The sequence below is a fragment of the Stenella coeruleoalba genome (assembly GCF_951394435.1).
Source record: "Stenella coeruleoalba genome assembly, chromosome: 19".
In the NCBI taxonomy this organism is placed as follows: domain Eukaryota; kingdom Metazoa; phylum Chordata; class Mammalia; order Artiodactyla; family Delphinidae; genus Stenella; species Stenella coeruleoalba.
The window spans coordinates 6179867-6197638 of record NC_137165.1 but is presented as its reverse complement, the minus strand read 5'-3'; the positions used below and the strand labels follow the sequence as shown (position 1 = coordinate 6197638).

Here is a 17772-nt window from a genome sequence, read left to right as displayed (position 1 = left end):
CTAATGGTACCATTGTGCTGTTGTGGTGACATCTTAATTGTTTCCTGTCAAAAAACGGGGCCACATGGAGTCCTGGGTTCTGCTCAGGCCCTTGGGGGTAAAGTGTGGGGTGACGATTATCCCCCTATGGAAACTCTACTTTCTTCTGTTTTATGTATTGGATTTCCATTTGATGAAAGGTATCCACAGCTTTAAAATGTTTTAAAACCACTGTTAGCTAGAGAAGCATGGATTTTGATTCTCAAAACTCTGACTTAGTGTTTATAACCTTTGACAGGTGGCGATATATATATAATGTGTGTATGTGATATACATATATGTAATGTGTGTATATGTGATAGTTGACAGGTTGTTTCTTGTTTGTTTGTTTGTTTGTTTTTCCTTTTGCGGTACGCGGGCCTCTCACTGTTGTGGCCTCTCCTGTTGCGGAGCACAGGCTCCGGACACACAGGCTCAGCGGCCTTGGCTCACGGGCCCAGCCGCTCCGTGCGGCATATGGGATCCTCCCAGACCGGGGCACGAACCCGTGTCCCCTGCATCGGCAGGCGGACTCTCAACCACTGCGCCACCAGGGAAGCCCCAGACAGGTTGTTTTATTATTTTACATATATATGTGTGTGTGTGTGTGGCAACCTGTCAAATGTCATGTATATATGGCAACTTGTCACATGTCACAAATACTAAGCAGAAGTTCGGGAATATAAGCATGTCATATAAATGAAATATAAAATATATATTATGTTTTATTATATATACGTGTATATATACATATGTATACACACACACACACTCATGAATATAATACTAGCAATATCCACCTGCAGAATTTTTTTGAGCACACAAACACAATGCCTAGAACTTATGTCACCTCCTCAGGGAGACTGTGACTTCTCAATCTGAAATAGCTACATGTCCATTACATTTCAATAAAACAGAATGAATAAATAAATAGCCACATTACCCTCATGTTAAGACTCCATTGGGACTTACCACTACTGATAGTTTAGTGTTCGTTGTCTGTTTTCCCCGTTAGGATCCAAAACCCTGAGGATCGGGTCAATTCTCCCTTGTTCAGGGCTGAATCCTCATGACCTAGGACAACCCCTAGCACATAGCACAGACTCAGAGTAGATTTGTTGCATGAATAGAGAAATCACTTAATTCAAGGAGCTTAGTAAAAGGTGGGGTTGCTTCTTCCCTCTGTTTTCAAAGTCTGCCCCGCATCTAACCTAGCTTATGTGATGTTAGACTGGGTCTCCTAAAATACTGATTTAATCATGTTTTTCTCTGCTCCAAACCTCCAAAGATCTCTTATAATAATTCAAGCCTTTTCAGAACCATGACCCTCTTTATTAAATCAACTTTCATGCCAAAATGACACCTTTATTTTTCTCTGTACATACCATGACTTTGCTCATCCTTTGTCCATAATCCTTCCTCCTCCTGGAAAGACCTTATCCTTCTGCTATGCCTGCACAGACACTGGTATCTTATTAAGCCATGATTCCAATGTATGTTCTGAAGATACCATGTACTTCTGTGAGATATCAATACTCCAGATCTTCTGGTTCTGTTCTTGTGTTCCTTCCACTACGCTAATGTTTGCCAGAATGCGTTCTGAGAAAATCAAGGGTCACATGAGAAAAAAAAAAAATCCTAGCCATATAACAAAGTTGAACTAATTTAATTTTGCCTGACTTCTCAGGGCCCTTAAAATGCCCTTATACATTGTAAATTGACCAAAGTGGGTTATAGAAAGCAGTGTTTTCCAAACTTGATTTACCAGAGAGTCTTGTCTTCGAGGAGCATCTCCCAGCTTTGGCATTCCATGAAATAAACTTTGGAAAGTGCTGTTGTAGTACTATGTGAAATTCACTTCTTTGGCAAAACGGGTCCATCTAGAGCACTTTGACCCACCCCTCTCTGAACTGCATAACATTTGTGATCTATATTTATCCATTGGAACCACTGCTCATGTAGCAATTTACCTGTTTTATTTGTATGCCTTATCTCCACAACCTAACTAGAAGCTCTTAGAGGGACTGAGCCTCTCTGGGTCTAGCACGTGAGCTATGCATGGAGCAGATAGTCAAAAACTGCCCACTGAGTAAATGAATGGACTTTTCGACTATTTGCATGTTCTGAGCACATCAGTGATGTTTCCTTGCCAATGGCCTTGAGTGTCTCCCAGCCGTCTCTCCCTTTATATGGCTCCATGGTTTACTAGTTCACACTGAATGGCCAGAGTGGTTTTCACTTTTAGGGCAGATATACCATCTCCCATCTGGAATTATCCCCTTACTCTCATTTAAAAAGATTTACCTGTAGTTTATTTCCAAAAGAGGTTATCCCTTCCCACCCACATCTCCAGCTTCCCATCACTCTGGGAAACCTGAGTATTTTGCATGAATTCAAAGAGACAGACATAAACTTTTTCATCAGCACATGCCGAAGGCTGAGTGGAAGGATTTTTGTTTGTATGGTGCAAGAAATATAATACTCTATTCGTTTCCTGGGATTTTGAAAGCTACAGAATCAATACAAGCCTGATGACATTTTAAAGGGATTTTGGTCAAAGTGTCTTGAAAAGGTTCTGTTTGATCCCATGACTTATGTTGGCACCCAAAGCCATCAAAATTTTAATTGTCCTTGAAATTTTAATACGAGTTTCTAACCAGTGGTCTTTAGGGAACTGGAAGTTCTACGATAAAGGGGATGGAAGATTACTTAGATGCGTAACAGTAAGCCCAGCAGATAGTAATTTAATCTTTGTATATTTTGTTGCAGTCTTGCGGCAACATCTACAAGGGCCTTGCTCAGACCGGTGCCTGGGGCTGTTTTGATGAGTTTAATCGAATCTCCGTGGAGGTCTTGTCAGTGGTGGCTGTGCAGGTATGGGGGCCAGAACTTGATGGGAGCGCTGTGGTCTTCGTGCCAAGCACTGAGGACTTGTACATCCTCTTGCTTTTACCCTCTCCTCATCCCCTTGCCTCTACCCTTTCCCCTGTTGCATTTCCTGACCTTTCTTCCACCTGCTAAAATCAGGCCTGGGTGCAGGGTTATGGGTATTGTGCTGGTCCGTACCAAGATGGATCCATTTACTGGCCATGATTTTCCATTTCCTCCTCTGTGAAACAGGAAGAAAGAACATCCATGCACCTGCTTCATAGGGTAGGAAAGGATCCAAAAAGATGGCAGAGCCCAGCTCCTTAGAAGAGGCACAGACTTGGGAAGTTGTCAGACCAGGACTTGAAATTCAGCTCATCCATTTCCTTGCTGAGCATCCTAGCCAGGCGCCCCACCTCCCTCAGCCTCGCTCACCTAATTATGGACAAAGTGAGGGAGCAGCATGAGTGTTGTTGGATGAAGAAAGTCAGTTTTTGGTTAGATTTCCCCTAAGCATGGCACTTGTCTTTCAGGTCATCCAGGAAGCGCTTACTAAACACCTACAGCGTAGTCAGTGCTGTGCTCAAGGCTAGTGTGAAGGGTCCCCAGTTGAATAGGACACTATTCCTAACTTCAAAAATCTTGAGTTCTTGAGACACTCTTCAATGTTCTAGATGTGATTTGATTTCTGTTATCTTGAAGCCAGGCCTTGAAAAGATGGAGAGGATTTGGATTGGGGTAAGGATCCCATAGACAGTGGGAGCAGCAGAAAGAGCGGGGGTAGAAAAAAGTGAACAAACCTTTGCTGAAAGTCTGCTTTGTACCAACTTGCTCATGCTTGTCTGCATTGTTTCTTGGTGAAGCTCCTGAAAGTTGCAGAAATGTAGGTTCTTCTCTTGTTGCCAGGAGTGATACGGGGTCTTCCCTTTCCTTAGGGTTGTTTGATTCAGTAGGAGTAGGTAGAAGAAGTAAGTCACAGAGCTGCCTGAACACCCTCTCAGCTGAAAACCTTTGACTGGCTTGGTTCACAAGAGCTGATTGTGCCGTCACACTGGCAGCCTGACGTTGGCTGCCACGGAAATGGGCAAATCCTACAGGGGCATTTGTTTTTCCCAGGAGAGCTGGTTGTTACACGTTTACCAGCACACCTCTGCCTCGTGAGAATATGAGGCCGGTGTTGCCAGATCTTTTACATTTTAAGGAGAAGCTGAGAGTCCAGATTTTTATTAAGAATCTCTAGATTTCTAAAAGTTGGCAATTTATTTAATCAAAAACAAAACCTGAGCTGAACAAAGAAAACACGTCCACTGACTGCATTCACCTCCAAGTAGTCACCTCACAACTTGGAACCAGGAATGATGCTTCTGTAAAGACTGAGTTTTGTGATATAAGATGTAGAGTAAAAGAAAATGAACCTTTCTTGAAGTACTAATTCTAGGCCTAGAACGGTTCTGAAAATCAAGAGGGAAGCATAAGCTTCTTGCCACAGTGTCTATTGGGATCGATAACCCATAATTATTTCTACCCATCTTTATGTCCACCTCTTTCATCTTTGCTTTTATGATTTTCTGCCCCCTTTCCTGGCTTCCTCCCACAGCTTCTGGAGAGCACTTCTTGTTCTCATCAGCTAGGCTGTGCTGCTCTTACTGCCTCACTTAAACCCAGGACCATTCATCATGAATAGTCACACCTGTGGTGTCCCGATGCAGCACCCAGTGCCTGTGGTTGCTGACGGGCTGTCTCCATGTGTCCCCACAAGGAGCCCAGGGGAAGAGCAAAAGGTGGGAGCCACAACAAGGTCAGCAGAGACCTCTTCTTGGGCTCCAGAGGTATAAACAAGTTCCACATGAAATTCGGCTTTTAAAAGAAGCAGGTTCTTGTAGAGTGGAGTTTGCCAGACAAGGCAGGGGAGAAGTGGTTATGTGTGTAAGCTCTGAAACCACACTGCCAGTGTTCAGTTCTGGTTCTGCCACTTTACTAGCTGTGTGGCCTTGGGCAAGTCCATGTCTCAAGTTCCACATTTGTAAAGGGAGTTAATAATACTAATACCTACTAGATGCAGTTGTAGTAATTATTGAGTTAACATATGTAAAGCACTTAAAACAAAGCCCTACACATAGTAGGCACACAATAAATGTTAGTCTCTGTTATGATGGTGATGGTGATGGTGGTGGTAATGGTGGTGGTGATGTTGATGGTGGTGGTGGTGGTGATTCTGATGCTGATGGTGATGACCATGGTGATGGTGGTAATGGTGGTGGTGTTGATGATGGTGATGACCACGATGATGATGATGGTGGGGGTGGGGGTGATGTTCATCATTACTATCATTATTACCTGAACCCTGCAGGAAATGGGTTGAAGAAAAGTAGAAGGCTGGAACACAGCACAGGGAAGAAGGGTCTACTCCCTGGTCTCAGCAGTCTCCCCTGCACTGTTCACTCCTTCTCAGCCGGCCAGGCTCTGGCTATCTTAACAAACTTAACAGTGTCCTAACCGATGAGGCAGTGCCCAACAGCCACTGTCCCCAGTGCATAGTAGACAGATGCTGTGGATTTGCCTTACAGTATTTTGAAATTGCCAAACACAAGGTCAGTGATGAGTTCAAGATTAATTCCCTTTTGCTTCTGGAATTAAATGAAATAAATTCAATCTGGAATTCCCTGATGCTTCCACACTCTCGTCTAGGAATACATCATAGGAAACATTCTTAAGAAAGTGGTCTGACAACAACCTGGGCAAAATCTGAGCTAGTACCATTTAAAATCATAGACCCATCCAAGGAGAAAATTGCACTAACTGTTCACGCTGCAATCCAGGCTGGCATATTGGTGCAGAAGCTGCACCAGCTGTGACAGTTCTACCCGCCTTACCCCTCCTCTCCTGCCTCTCCTCCTTTCCTCTCCTCACATGTCTGTGCCCCTCTTCCCAGTAACTTCTACAAAAGTGAGCATGCCTCGGTATTCTTGGAGGTGGAAATTTTCATGTCTTTGTCAGATTGGTCAAGCAGAATTGCATATCCAATTGGGAAAACTGTGGCAATTCCAAGAACAATTACTCTGTTATTTTTAGAATGTATAAGTTACTACATACTTTTGGGGGGAATTTTGCCACTACTATTGCAATCAGCTCCCTAGGCCTTGGGTTATCTGGGCCAGGGGACATGTGCCACTACTCTGTACCTCCAGCCCCTGGTCCCCCTCCACGCTGCCTGGTCAGGCATCCCTGCCACTTTGTCCCTTCCACAGGTACGAGCCCTGGCAGTGGGCTGGGCTGGGGCAGCAAGTGGCTAGAAGCAGCAGAGCAGCTAGCAGAGACTCGGGAGCCCATCATAGCAGTGTTCCAAGTACTCAAGGAGCTGAACAAATGGTAGCCTCTCAGAGCCAAGGGAACTCCCATGTAACACCCTTTATATAGGAGTTTAAGGTCTAAGGTAAAAACATAGAAATATTTTTCTAAATGTTAAAAGTGATGAGTGGTTTGTACTTCCTGAAGGCAGCAGACTCTAATCTGCCACTGCAGAGAGAAGCATGGAGTGAGCCAGGCAGGATTTTAATAATGCATGGCATTTGGGGGCAAAGGCTGGAGAAGAGAATGACCCCAGGGGACCACAGAATGAATGGGCCACTTCCCTAGAATGTAGGGGGGCAACATAGAGGGATGTGGAGAAAAAGCTGAGAGGAGGAGCATAGCCTAGGGCTAGCCGATGACCTCCTTAAAATTTATCACCTGCGGGTAAGATGGGATGACTTTGATTCTTCACCATTGTGTCTGATGCAAGGCCCTACCTGGGTGGGAGGGTATAGGGGCAGAACCGTCTGTGATCACCAACTTCCAGTCTTTGGAGGGAAAGATGTCATTCTTAAGATATCCAGTCAAGCCACTGTGGTCAGACAAGCACACGTGGCTTGTGTAGATAGCAGGACTGATCATTTGATGTCAGAGCTGGGCTGCAATATAGAGAAGTAAGACCTACACATGCATCTAAAATATAAGGCAGGAAGGAAGTTCCATTCAAGAGGTGCAGTTAAAGCCTGTAGAAACTGAAAGAAAGTGAGCCCATCTAGTCAAGAGGCAGTGGAGGGTCATGAATTGGAATGGGGCGTTGTGGTCCTGGGGCAAGGCCACTCCTGAGAATGGACAGTGGAGGTTGCTGGGTCGGGTGGTGGCAGCTAGCCCCGTGCTGCTCCAGCGGCGGACCAGCAGCATCAGCATCCCCTGGGCACCTATTAGAAACGCAGACTCTCAAACCCACCACAGACCTGCTGTAACAGAATCTGCGTTTTCACAAGACGCCCAGTGGGTCATAGGCACCATGAAGTTGGAGACAAGCTGCCCTGGGTGCGGTATTCTCCACCCTGGTTGCACGTTAGAATTACCTGGCAGTTCTGAAAAATAGCAGTGCACAAATGCACAGTCTCCACCCCAAAGATTTTGATTTCATTGGTCTGGGGCAGGACCTAGGCATCAAAGTTCAAAAAATACCTTCCTGCATGGTTCTCATGTTCAGCAAACATTGAGAACCAGAGTTGAGAGGGAGACTGTGAAGTAAAGAGAAAATGCTTGAGGACCGTGGAGCTTGGGTTCACACCAAGACCCACAGGATCAAGCCTGGCTGGTCCAGGTGAGTGGGCTGCAGGGACATGTCCTCTCCATGGCAGGTGGGGCAGAAGGATCGGAGAACTCAGGCTCCTTGAGAGGTGGAGGGGGGTCAGTCTGCAGGTGTGAATGGAGACACCTGGGCAGAAGCAAGTACGAGTAGAAATCGAAGAACTGACTGGACTGCAGTGGTTCTTGGACTTCAGCATGCATCAGAATCACCCGGAGGGCTTATTAAAAGATGCTTTGTTGGACCACACCACCAGAATTTCTGATTTGGTCAGTCTGGGCTGGGGCCAAGAATGTGCATGCGAATTTGGTAGGACCCAGGGACACAGGTGTGGAATTGTGGAAAAGTCACTTATATCTTCTTGGCCTCAGTTTCCTCATTGGTAAAATGTTTGGTCCAGATCATGGTTTTCTCAACTTAGGCACTAAGGCTGTCTTGGGCCTGAAAATTCTTTGTTGCAAGGATCTGTCTTGTGCGTTTCAGGATGTTTAGCTACATCCCTGGCCTCTACCCACTAGACGCAAGCAGCAACCTCCCCCCTAGTTGTGACAACAAACATGTCTCCGTATGTGGCCAAATGTCCCCTGGGGAGGGCAGGTGCAAAATCACCCCCAGTAGAGGACACTGGTTTCTACATACATCTCCATTTTTGCTTGTTTCCTTAATGGGTGGAGAAAGCACCTTTTTTATTTCATGGAAACCTATGTCTCTAAATTGTAACAAGCATGATTATTTTCAGAGCAAAACAAATTTCTCTGAAATGGTATATATTAGATGAGGAGCTGTGTGTGGCTGGCAGTGTTCCTACTAGTAGAAGGCCGTGTGGGGAAGTGGCTAAAAGTATATGCTTTGGCCCCAGACTGCCCGATTTTAACGCAGGTTGCCCCGCTTACTAACTGTTAGACATCTGGCAAGTTTCATTTTTCTTTTAACTTTTTATTTTGAATTTATTTTAGAATTGTAGGAAATCATAGAAAACCAATTACAGAAAAGTTGCAAAATAGTATAGAGTTCCCTCATGCCTCCCTTAATGCCTGCATCTTCCAAGACTGTAGCACAGTCTTCACTGCCTTCAGCCTCAGTTTCCCCATCTATGAAATGAGGATCCACCCATCTCATACAGCTGTTGAAAGGACTGAATGGGTTAATTCATATAAAATTCTCAGAAGAGCGCCTGGTACATATCAAGGGCTCAGTAAATGACAGTTATTATTCCGCTATTGTTCCCCATGGCAAAAGTGATGAGTCTCTAGTGGGGAAACAGACCCCCACGAGTGAGGAGTGTACCTGGCACCTTAGATACAGTCCGTACCTACCTGTGTGTGCACCTCCACCTGGCTGGGCTGCAGTTTAATCCGTATGATCCCGGTTCACCTGCTTCTACCCTCCCCCCACCCCACCGCCTCCTGAAGGACCTCCGGACTTTACCAGGCCCCCTGGACCCTGGGCACCGTTACAGTCCAGTGGCTTGTTCTGTGGACCTCAGCTGCTTTTAAGGCAGCAAGGAAATGCCAGGCAGACGGCCTCCTGTCCTCCGTGAGCCGGGCCATCAGAGGCTGCTCTCAGCAGTGAGGCTCCAGCCTTATCTGCCTCCTCAAGTCTGTCCAACACTCTCCCTCAAGAGCCCCCGCAGAATTTTACACAAAAGCACAGATGCTGCAAGTCCTACAGTGCCTCACAGATTCTCACTGAGCGTGAGGTGTCTGGGCCTCGGGGCGCAGGAGAGAGTGCTGAGTCAGAGCGAGTGGCAGAAAGGGTCCCGGGCTCTGGCCTTAGCCCAAAGGTGTCAGAGCCATTTGCAAGTAGTAATGAAAGTCCCTTCCCTACTCCGCCACAAGGAGAGAGCTCTGTGTATTTTACAGGTGGCAGGACCGGGGCAGAAGGAGAGACCCCAGCCTTCCCCACTCGTAGGCCTCGCGGGGTGATGAGGGTGGCGAGAGGCCCCATGGCCCAGCAGTGCTACGAGTGCCACGGGAACCAGCAGAGCCCAAGCTGTTCGGCCAGCGTGCTGGGTGCTGGAGGCTGCCTCTGCCAGGCCGCACTGACATGCTGTGCGCGGCAAGGACGTTTCAGCCTCCAGCTAACTGCTGTGCGCTCAGACGCATTCTGTCATCAGACTTTCACTTGGGAAAGCAGCGGAATCGCAACTGTGGACCCGCCAGGCGCTCTGGCAGTGCCGCCCTTCCAGGCACTGGAGAGAGCCTCGCCCGCGGTGGATGGCCCAGCGGCCTTCAGGCTCTCTTCCTCTCTCTCTCCTTCTCTGTCTCTGTCTCTGTCTGGCTGTGTGGCTGTCTCTCTGGTCCAGCTGTCTCTCTGTTTCTGTCTCTCTTTTATAAGTGTTCCAGCTTTAATTCTCTCTGTCTCTGTCTGTCTGTCTCTTTCTTTTGTTTATGGTCCAGCTCTCTCTCTCTCCCTCCCTCTCCTTCTCTGTATCTCTGTCTCTCTCTGTCTCTATCTCTCTCTGGTACGTGGTCCAGCTGTCTCTCTGTCTCTCTCTTGTTTAAGATCCAACTGTTCCTCTCTCCTTCTCTCTTATATACACTCCAGCTGTTTTTCTCTGTGCTTCTCTCTCTCTGTCTTTCTGTCTCTGACTCTGTCCCTCTCACTCACACACACACAACGCACACACACATATCCCTGCAGCCCAACTCCACGGAACCCCTGACAATTCTAAACACCCCGATCACAGCTGATAGGCATGGAGCCTCATTCAAACCTTTGCCCCGGCCCCAGCTTCCCGACTTTGCTCTCAAGAGCCCTGAGAGGCTAGAAATACTCAGAGACATTCCAGGCCTGGCTGGACAAGTGAGCCCCTTTTGTCTTCCCTTCTTCTTTTGCTGATCATTATCACACACGCTTTTCCAAAGCACCAGATGTTCATTTCTGTCTCTCCTTCCACTGCTATAAGGATGATCTAGAATCTAGATCTAACTAGGTCCACCTTCAGCTTATTAAATCCCCTCCGGCTCCAGACCACGTTTAAGGAAAAGTCTAATCTCTTTAGAAAGGCACGCATAGCCCCTGGGGATCTGGCCCAGCCTCCCTTTGCTTTGTCCCCCGCTCCTCACCATACCCTCCATCCCTACCGGAGTTGCCTGTGTTTTCCAGGTTCGTTCCAGAGATGTAGACGGAGGGGTAGCCGAGAGGGTTAGATCCAGATGAGGACACACTGCAGTGATGGCGGCGGTCACATCAAGAGTGCCCATGTTAGCTGCTATTTTTGAGCGTTTTCTGTGTGCTAAACTCCTCGCGGACTTTATTTCATTTACTCCTAGAACAAGCCTAGAGGGTAGGTCCTAGCGTTCTCTCCACCATGTAGCAGCTAAGAGCTCAGGCTCCAGAATCCACGTGCCTGGATTCAGATGCAGACGCCAGCACTTAGCAGCTGTGTAGGGCTCAGCAAACTACTCTACCTCTTGGGATGATGGTACTAAAGAGCCCACGCTCAGAGCATCCTGGTGAGGATCACATGACATAATACAGAACAATGCTCAAGACAGCGGAGGGTGTGGACAGGACTGGCGGTCAGGGTTGTTTGCTGTTCACCCCCAACCTCTTAGGCACCATGTGATAAGCGTGGATATGGGGATACGGGTGGCCAGATTTCTTTTAGACATGCACCCAGTGCCCATCGGTAAAGAGCCCAGGGCGCAGTCGTCAGTCCTGTCCTTCCATGAAGGGGGGCCCAGAGCAAGTGTTTGTGTTGTGTGACCACAGGGTCCCAGCCTTAGCTACCGCTCCGCCTCTGGTACGCAGAGGGAGCATTTTCCGATGACTTGTTCACCAGGTAAAAAGCATTCAAGATGCAATTCGAGATAAGAAGCAGCGGTTCAACTTCCTTGGAGAGGAGATTAGCCTGAACCCTTCTGTGGGCATTTTCATCACCATGAACCCAGGCTACGCCGGCCGCACGGAGCTGCCAGAAAACCTCAAGGCTCTGTTCAGGTGAGCGTCTGCTCTGCCCCGTGCAAGGGCCCCGGAGAGAAGCTTCTTTTATTTTTTCCACTGAAAATGTATGACATATACATTAAAAGAAATGTGGAACATATTAAAAGGTAGATTTTACAAAACCACGTTTAATGCCATCACCAGTAAAATTATTTTTTGCTTAATTGTGTTCTTTTCTTTACAGGCATATAAAGTCATGCATTTGTAGTCTACGTGTGTGGTCTACACACAGTTTTGTATTTTCATTTCATAGTCTATCATAATCCTATCATAAATGGTTTCTTCTTCTGTTAGGTATTCTTAAGAAATCTCATTTCATGACTGCATTTTATTCTATCAAATGCATGGTCCACAATGTAGTTAACTAGCCCACAGTAGTTAAATATAACAGTTAAAATAAATTTATTCATCATGGTATAATATACATAAGTATTTTTTTTGTATGCATGATTATTTTCTTTGGCTAGCTTCCCAGGAATGGAATCACTGAATTAACAGGGAGGAACTTTTTTAAGACTCTTGATACACATTACCGAATTGCTTTCTACAAAGAGCTGTGCTGAATGACCGTCTCACAGGTGACACATGATAGCACCTCTTTTATTTTACCTTTGCCACCAGTGGATATTGCCACGCTTTTAAATCTTCTTTATTGAGATAAGAAAACACAAAAGCATTTCCTAGCAGGGGCTGGAGTCTTCGTTCTTTTTTCAGAAAAGAGAAGTCAGCCCAACAAAGAGAAAGCTGAAAGATCCTTCATGGCTTCTGATTGTCTGTCTACTGAACTGGTACCTGAGAGGGAGGCTGTGAGAGTGAAAACAAAGCTGTCTGTCTCATCTTTGGACTGAGACCCAGCGCTCCCTGTTGCGGACACAGAGGCCCAGGAGGCCACTGGAAAGCTCCCTGTGTCCTTCAGTCCCTCACTTTCACTGCTCCAGGGGTGGGGCGGTACCTCCTCCTTCAGGCAGGTCCCCACCTTAACCAAGAATGTCAGCAGGCTGTGGGAACTGGTGCCACAGAGTACTATACTGATCACTATTTGCTTATGCAAAGTATTTATTAAGTAAACTGTGTGCTATGAACAATACTGGACAGGGGTTATCACCCTGATAAGAATTATTCCTCACACTTTTTCCCCTGAATTTAAAGAGAACATATACCCATAGAAGAAAATTTGGGGGAAAAACAGAAAAGTACTTGTAAAAATAATAAGTACAAACATCTACTTTCACATTTAACTCTCACAAAAACCCTATGAGGTAGATACTATTAGGATCCCCCTTTGAACTGTGAGAAAACAGATTCAGCAGATTTCCCAGGGTGGTAACTGTAGTTACTAAGGTTAGCTAGTAACCCAATTAGTAAGCAGCAGAACTAGAGTTTGAACCTAGGCAGTCTGATTCCAGACTCTGCTCACCCCAGTCCTATCATCCAGAGAAAGTCAGTATGACCCCTTGCCACCTGCCTTCCAGTATTGTGAGGGCAGAGTATTTCTTTTTCAAACTTGGGATCAGACTCTATAGAGTCTAGTACCCTGCCTTCATTAATTAATGTTTTCCTGTGTCATTAAATAGTTTTTCTTCTACAGCATTATTTTTCACAGCTGCATTGCACTCTGTTGTACGGATGCATATTTAACCTTATTTTAGGTTACAAATTAATTTTGAGAATCTAAGTATTTGCTTGCTCCTTTGAATTTGAATCTAATTTAATATAATATAAGGGAAAAATGTACTTGAATGATATGTTTTTGAAAATTTTATATCAGTGTAGGGAAAATGCAATTAAAGAAACGTAACAACTTTAGTCTCCTATCACATACCTAATGAATTAATTTTAAAATTAACTAATTTTAAAATAAAATGTTTCTAGACCTAGAAGGGGAAAAAATCACAATAAATCCTTATATATAGACAAAAATCCCCTTCTATATTCTCATATTTGCCATTTTGTGGCAAAGTGGGGTTCATAGGTGCCTACTTCAGACCTCAGAATTACGTATTGACATTTGTATGCAAATAGGCATAGAATAAGTTTGATCATCTAGACTTGGAGGAGACAAGTTTTGAGGAGGAGAAATAGATTCTCATTTTCTTGCAGATAACAAGAGAGACTCTATTCCTCAACCTTAGCCCCTAATCTATGATAGAAGATCACTAATTGGTAATCTGCTAATTACTGAGGCTTTACTAATCTGTGCCTTGTATAAGGCACACTGGACCCAAGTTACAAGACTTGCATTGTAGCCCCACCTCTGTCCCCATCTACTCACATCATCCATCACCTTGAGCAAGAGAGTTTACTCCCTTTATCCTTACTAACTCATCTTAACATTGAAAGTCTTCAGCGAAATAATTGCTAAGGTCTCAGTTTTCACACTCACACATGCCTCCGTCCGTGATCTCAGCCAGTGTCTCTTGTCTTACAAGCTCCCCTCCACTGTGGTTGGGACTGTCTCAGCCCTCTGTCTCCCTTACACAGGCCTTGCGCGATGGTCGTTCCAGACTTTGAGTTGATCTGTGAAATCATGCTTGTGGCAGAAGGATTCATTGAAGCACGGTTACTAGCCAGGAAGTTCATCACCCTTTACAAGTTGTGCAAAGAGCTTCTCTCTAAACAGGTACAATCCCTGGTTAGACCAGGTGACCAGTTGCGTGTGATTGTCCCAGCTCTGGACGGGTTCTGGAGCCAGTGTGTTAGGGAAACATTAGAACCTTCTCATAGAGAGTCACTGTGCCCATAAGCATATTACACGCTCTAGAAACATCTATAATAAAGATTCATGTTCATTTTCTTAGCCCAGCATTAAAAAAAAACACAACGATTTGGCCACAGAACTCCCTTTTTAGTAGAATACTTAGCAGCACCTCATAGATCACCAGTGTCCCATGAGAAACATTGCAGTGGCGAATGAAAGCCCTTGGAGGGAGTGGTCTGTACCTGAAGGAATGAGAGAAGGGAGGAAGATGGGGGAGAGAGAGTCAGGCATTAAGCAGCACTGCGCTGCTCATTGCTGCTGCTCCTTAAGTGTGGCTTCTGCCCAGGGCCGGACCCCTTCCAGAAGAGACCTTACAACATGACCCAGAGCCTCCAAGGTTTATGCCTTAGATGGAGAATTTCTTGGTGTCACGGACAGCCAATCAGGCTTCCTAGGCGTTCCCAATGAGTTTCTCTTTCCTTTCGGGTGTTTACTTGGATCACCTTTGCTGCCACAAAGTGAGCCCTCTCAGTCCTGTGAAATCTGTCCAAAATGGATTTAGGAAAAAAAAAGAAAAAGAAGCCACCTCCCCTGTTTTCTCAACACTTCCCAGGCCCTGGCTCACTGCATCCTCTCTGTCGGTTCTCAGCCACCAGTGGCTTCAGCCCAGTGACTCACTTTCCCGTCTCGATCCCAGACTTCTCTGTTGAACTCAAAGCCTGTATATTCAGTGGTCTATGCCACAGATCCCCTGATTGTCTAAAATGCACCTCCAGCTCAGTATCTAAAGCCAGTGGTCCTGCCAGCTCCACCGCAGGCCCACTGCTGCATTCAGGGCTTCAGGAGAACAATCGCTTACTCACTTGCTGATTCTGGAAGCCTGGAGTTATCCTTGACACCTTCCTCTTCCTCAGCCCCACATTTAATCATGAATGAACGGCTGTTCTTTCTACCCTGTGGATATTTCTCAAATACTTCTTTCTTTCTACCACTTTTGTTGCAAGCACCCATGTCTCTTGCTTGGAAGTTCCTCTCTACTAGTTTCTCTACCTCTACTCTAGTCCTTCATGTCTATTCTTTAGCCACCAGCTGGAGGGGTCATTTAAAAATGGTACTCATTGTACTTAAGATAAAGACCAGCATCCTTATCACTGTCTGCAAAAGACCACGTGCGGCCCTGTCTCCTGCCTCTTCCGAGGCGCCAGGTCACAGCCCTCCCCGGGGTGTGCTCCTGCACCTGCACTGCTCTTTCAGTTCAGTGTATGATGAAGGCGAAGGACATGGTGGCTGCGCCTGGGCTAAGGATCAGACTTCCCTGAAGAAACAATATCAAGGAAGGCCTGAGGGGACTTCCCTGGTGGCACAGTGGTTAAGAATCTGCCTGCCAATGCAGGGGACACGGGTTCAAGCCCTGGTCCGAGAAGATCCCACATGCCATGAAGCAGCTAAGCCTGTGCACCACAACTGCTGAGCCTGCACTCTAGAGCCTGTGAGCCTCAACTACTGAGCCTTTGCTCTAGAGCCCCAGAGCCACAACTACTGAGCGCGCGTGCCACAACTACTGAAGCCTGCGCACCTAGAGCCCGTGCCCTGCAACAAGAGAAGCCACCACAATGAGAAGCCCGCGCACTGCAACGAAGAGTAGCCCCCGCTCGCCGCAACTAGAGAAAGCCCGAGTGCAGCAACGAAGACCCAACACAGCCAAAAATAAATAAATAAATAAATAAAAAGTTGAAAGAAAAGGAAGACCTGGGATCCAGTCACTCCCAGATGAGGAGGAAGTGCAGTCAAGGCTGGAAGGAACGGGTTGTCCCCAGCCTCAGGAGTGGCGTCCTGAGTCAGTTTTATGTTTCTGCGTTCCTTGCACACTGAATTGTCCTCTGTAGCAAGCATCACAGCTCTAATTAAATAACGACCTGCTGTGAAGCAAGTAGCAGAGCTGGGACTTGAACCGAGGTCTGTCTGAGCTCAGAGTCTGTGCTCTGGACCGCACGCTCCACCCTTTCCTCACCACTCCACTCCCAGCCCTGGTGTCAGCAGTGTGCTCCACCATCCCACGAGCCTACACTCAGAACCTGTGACCTCTGGGTGCCTCCTTTGACAAAAATTTTAAGGAACTTTTTTTTTCCCCTTTTCTCAGAGTTTGAAGGCCTCTTTGAGGCAAGTACGCTCACCTTCGGCCACCTCTGAGAACTAACACATCTCCCTCCTTGACAACCCTTCCACCCTCTGAATGTTCAAGGGGTAGCCAGATAGGTTTGGAAGCGGTCTGTTTAACCTCCCTGACCCCCAGCCCCCCATATGCTCTGTGTCTGCTCTGTCGTCGTAACAGCCAGAAAAGTGACTAATGTCAGACTGGGAACTAGGATCCCGGATCATGATCTACTATGTCGTTAATCTTTTCCTTTGCCTCTGCCTTGGCCTCAAAAGTGACCTAGTACTGGTGTGCTATCTAATCCTGCGGACACTAGCCCGAGCCCGTGGGGTTGTGCATCCCAGCAGCTCTCGTCTAACCCTGCTGCCTTCCCGCAGGATCACTATGACTGGGGCCTGAGGGCCATCAAGTCTGTGCTGGTGGTGGCCGGATCCCTGAAGCGAGGAGATCCTGACCGGCCCGAGGACCAGGTCCTGATGCGCTCCCTGCGAGACTTCAACATCCCCAAGATTGTGACAGACGACATACCCGTGTTCATGGGCCTGATCGGGGACCTGTTTCCTGCCCTGAATGTCCCTCGGAGGAGAGACCTCAACTTCGAAGCTTTGGTTAGGAAGGCTGTGGTGGAGCTGAAGCTGCAGGCTGAGGACAACTTTGTGCTCAAGGTACAGGGTTTTCCCTCCCAACATTTTTTTGTCTCTTAATTCTTTTCTTGGACAGTGGATTATACTTCATCCTTAATCCAAAGTGTAGCTTTAGAGGTACAGATACTTATCGACTTTGCAATAACTCAGTTCATCTCAGTAGCTCTTTATTGGCACATCCACAGTGTGGAATGTGCGGTGAGGAATGCAAAAGAAGGACAAAGCCCCTACCGTCAGGGGGTTCACATTCTCATGGGAGGAATGAGACACAGGCTTTGCTATAGCACGTGTTCCTTTCATGTGAATTACTTCATGCACCACTATACAGGAATGACAGTCAGGTAAAGTGGAAGCTGTGTTGGTTCTTATGCATTTTTCTGATCTTGAAAATGCTTTGAAGTGATCAGGGACAGGCTTTACACAATTAAAGAAAAACCTGAGGGTGGTAGATAGAATAATTCCTCCCCCTACCCCGCCAAAGATGTCCACAACCTAATCCCCAGAATTTGTGAACGTGTTACATTACGTGGCAAGGGGGGATTACGGTCACACAGGGCGTTAAGGTTGCTAATCAGCTGACCAGGCTGTGGGGAGATGATCCGGGTTTATCCAGGTGGCCCAGTATAATCACGACGGTCTTTCTAAGTGAAAGAGGGAGACAGAGAGTGTCAGTGACCCCACGGAGGAAGACTCAACCAGCCACTGCTGGTTTTGAGGGTGGAGGACAGGGCCATGAGCCAGGGAGTGTGGGCAGCCCCTAGACGCTAGAAAAGGCAAGAGAACCGACCCCACACACACACACACAGCTTTCAGAAGAAATCAGCCCTCAACA

The 17772-nt window shown here is 46.7% G+C and overlaps 1 protein-coding gene across 1 annotated transcript in view; it reads left to right on the top strand.

Moving 5' to 3' along the window:
* Positions 1–17772, top strand: part of DNAH9 (dynein axonemal heavy chain 9) — a 300193-nt gene that overhangs the window by 110652 nt on the left and 171769 nt on the right. Inside the window, exons 28-31 of the mRNA XM_079903920.1 lie at positions 2788–2892; positions 11283–11440; positions 13925–14063; positions 16674–16961. Of these exons, the coding sequence (XP_079760046.1) occupies positions 2788–2892; positions 11283–11440; positions 13925–14063; positions 16674–16961 (690 nt within the window). The remainder of the gene's footprint in view (positions 1–2787; positions 2893–11282; positions 11441–13924; positions 14064–16673; positions 16962–17772) is intronic.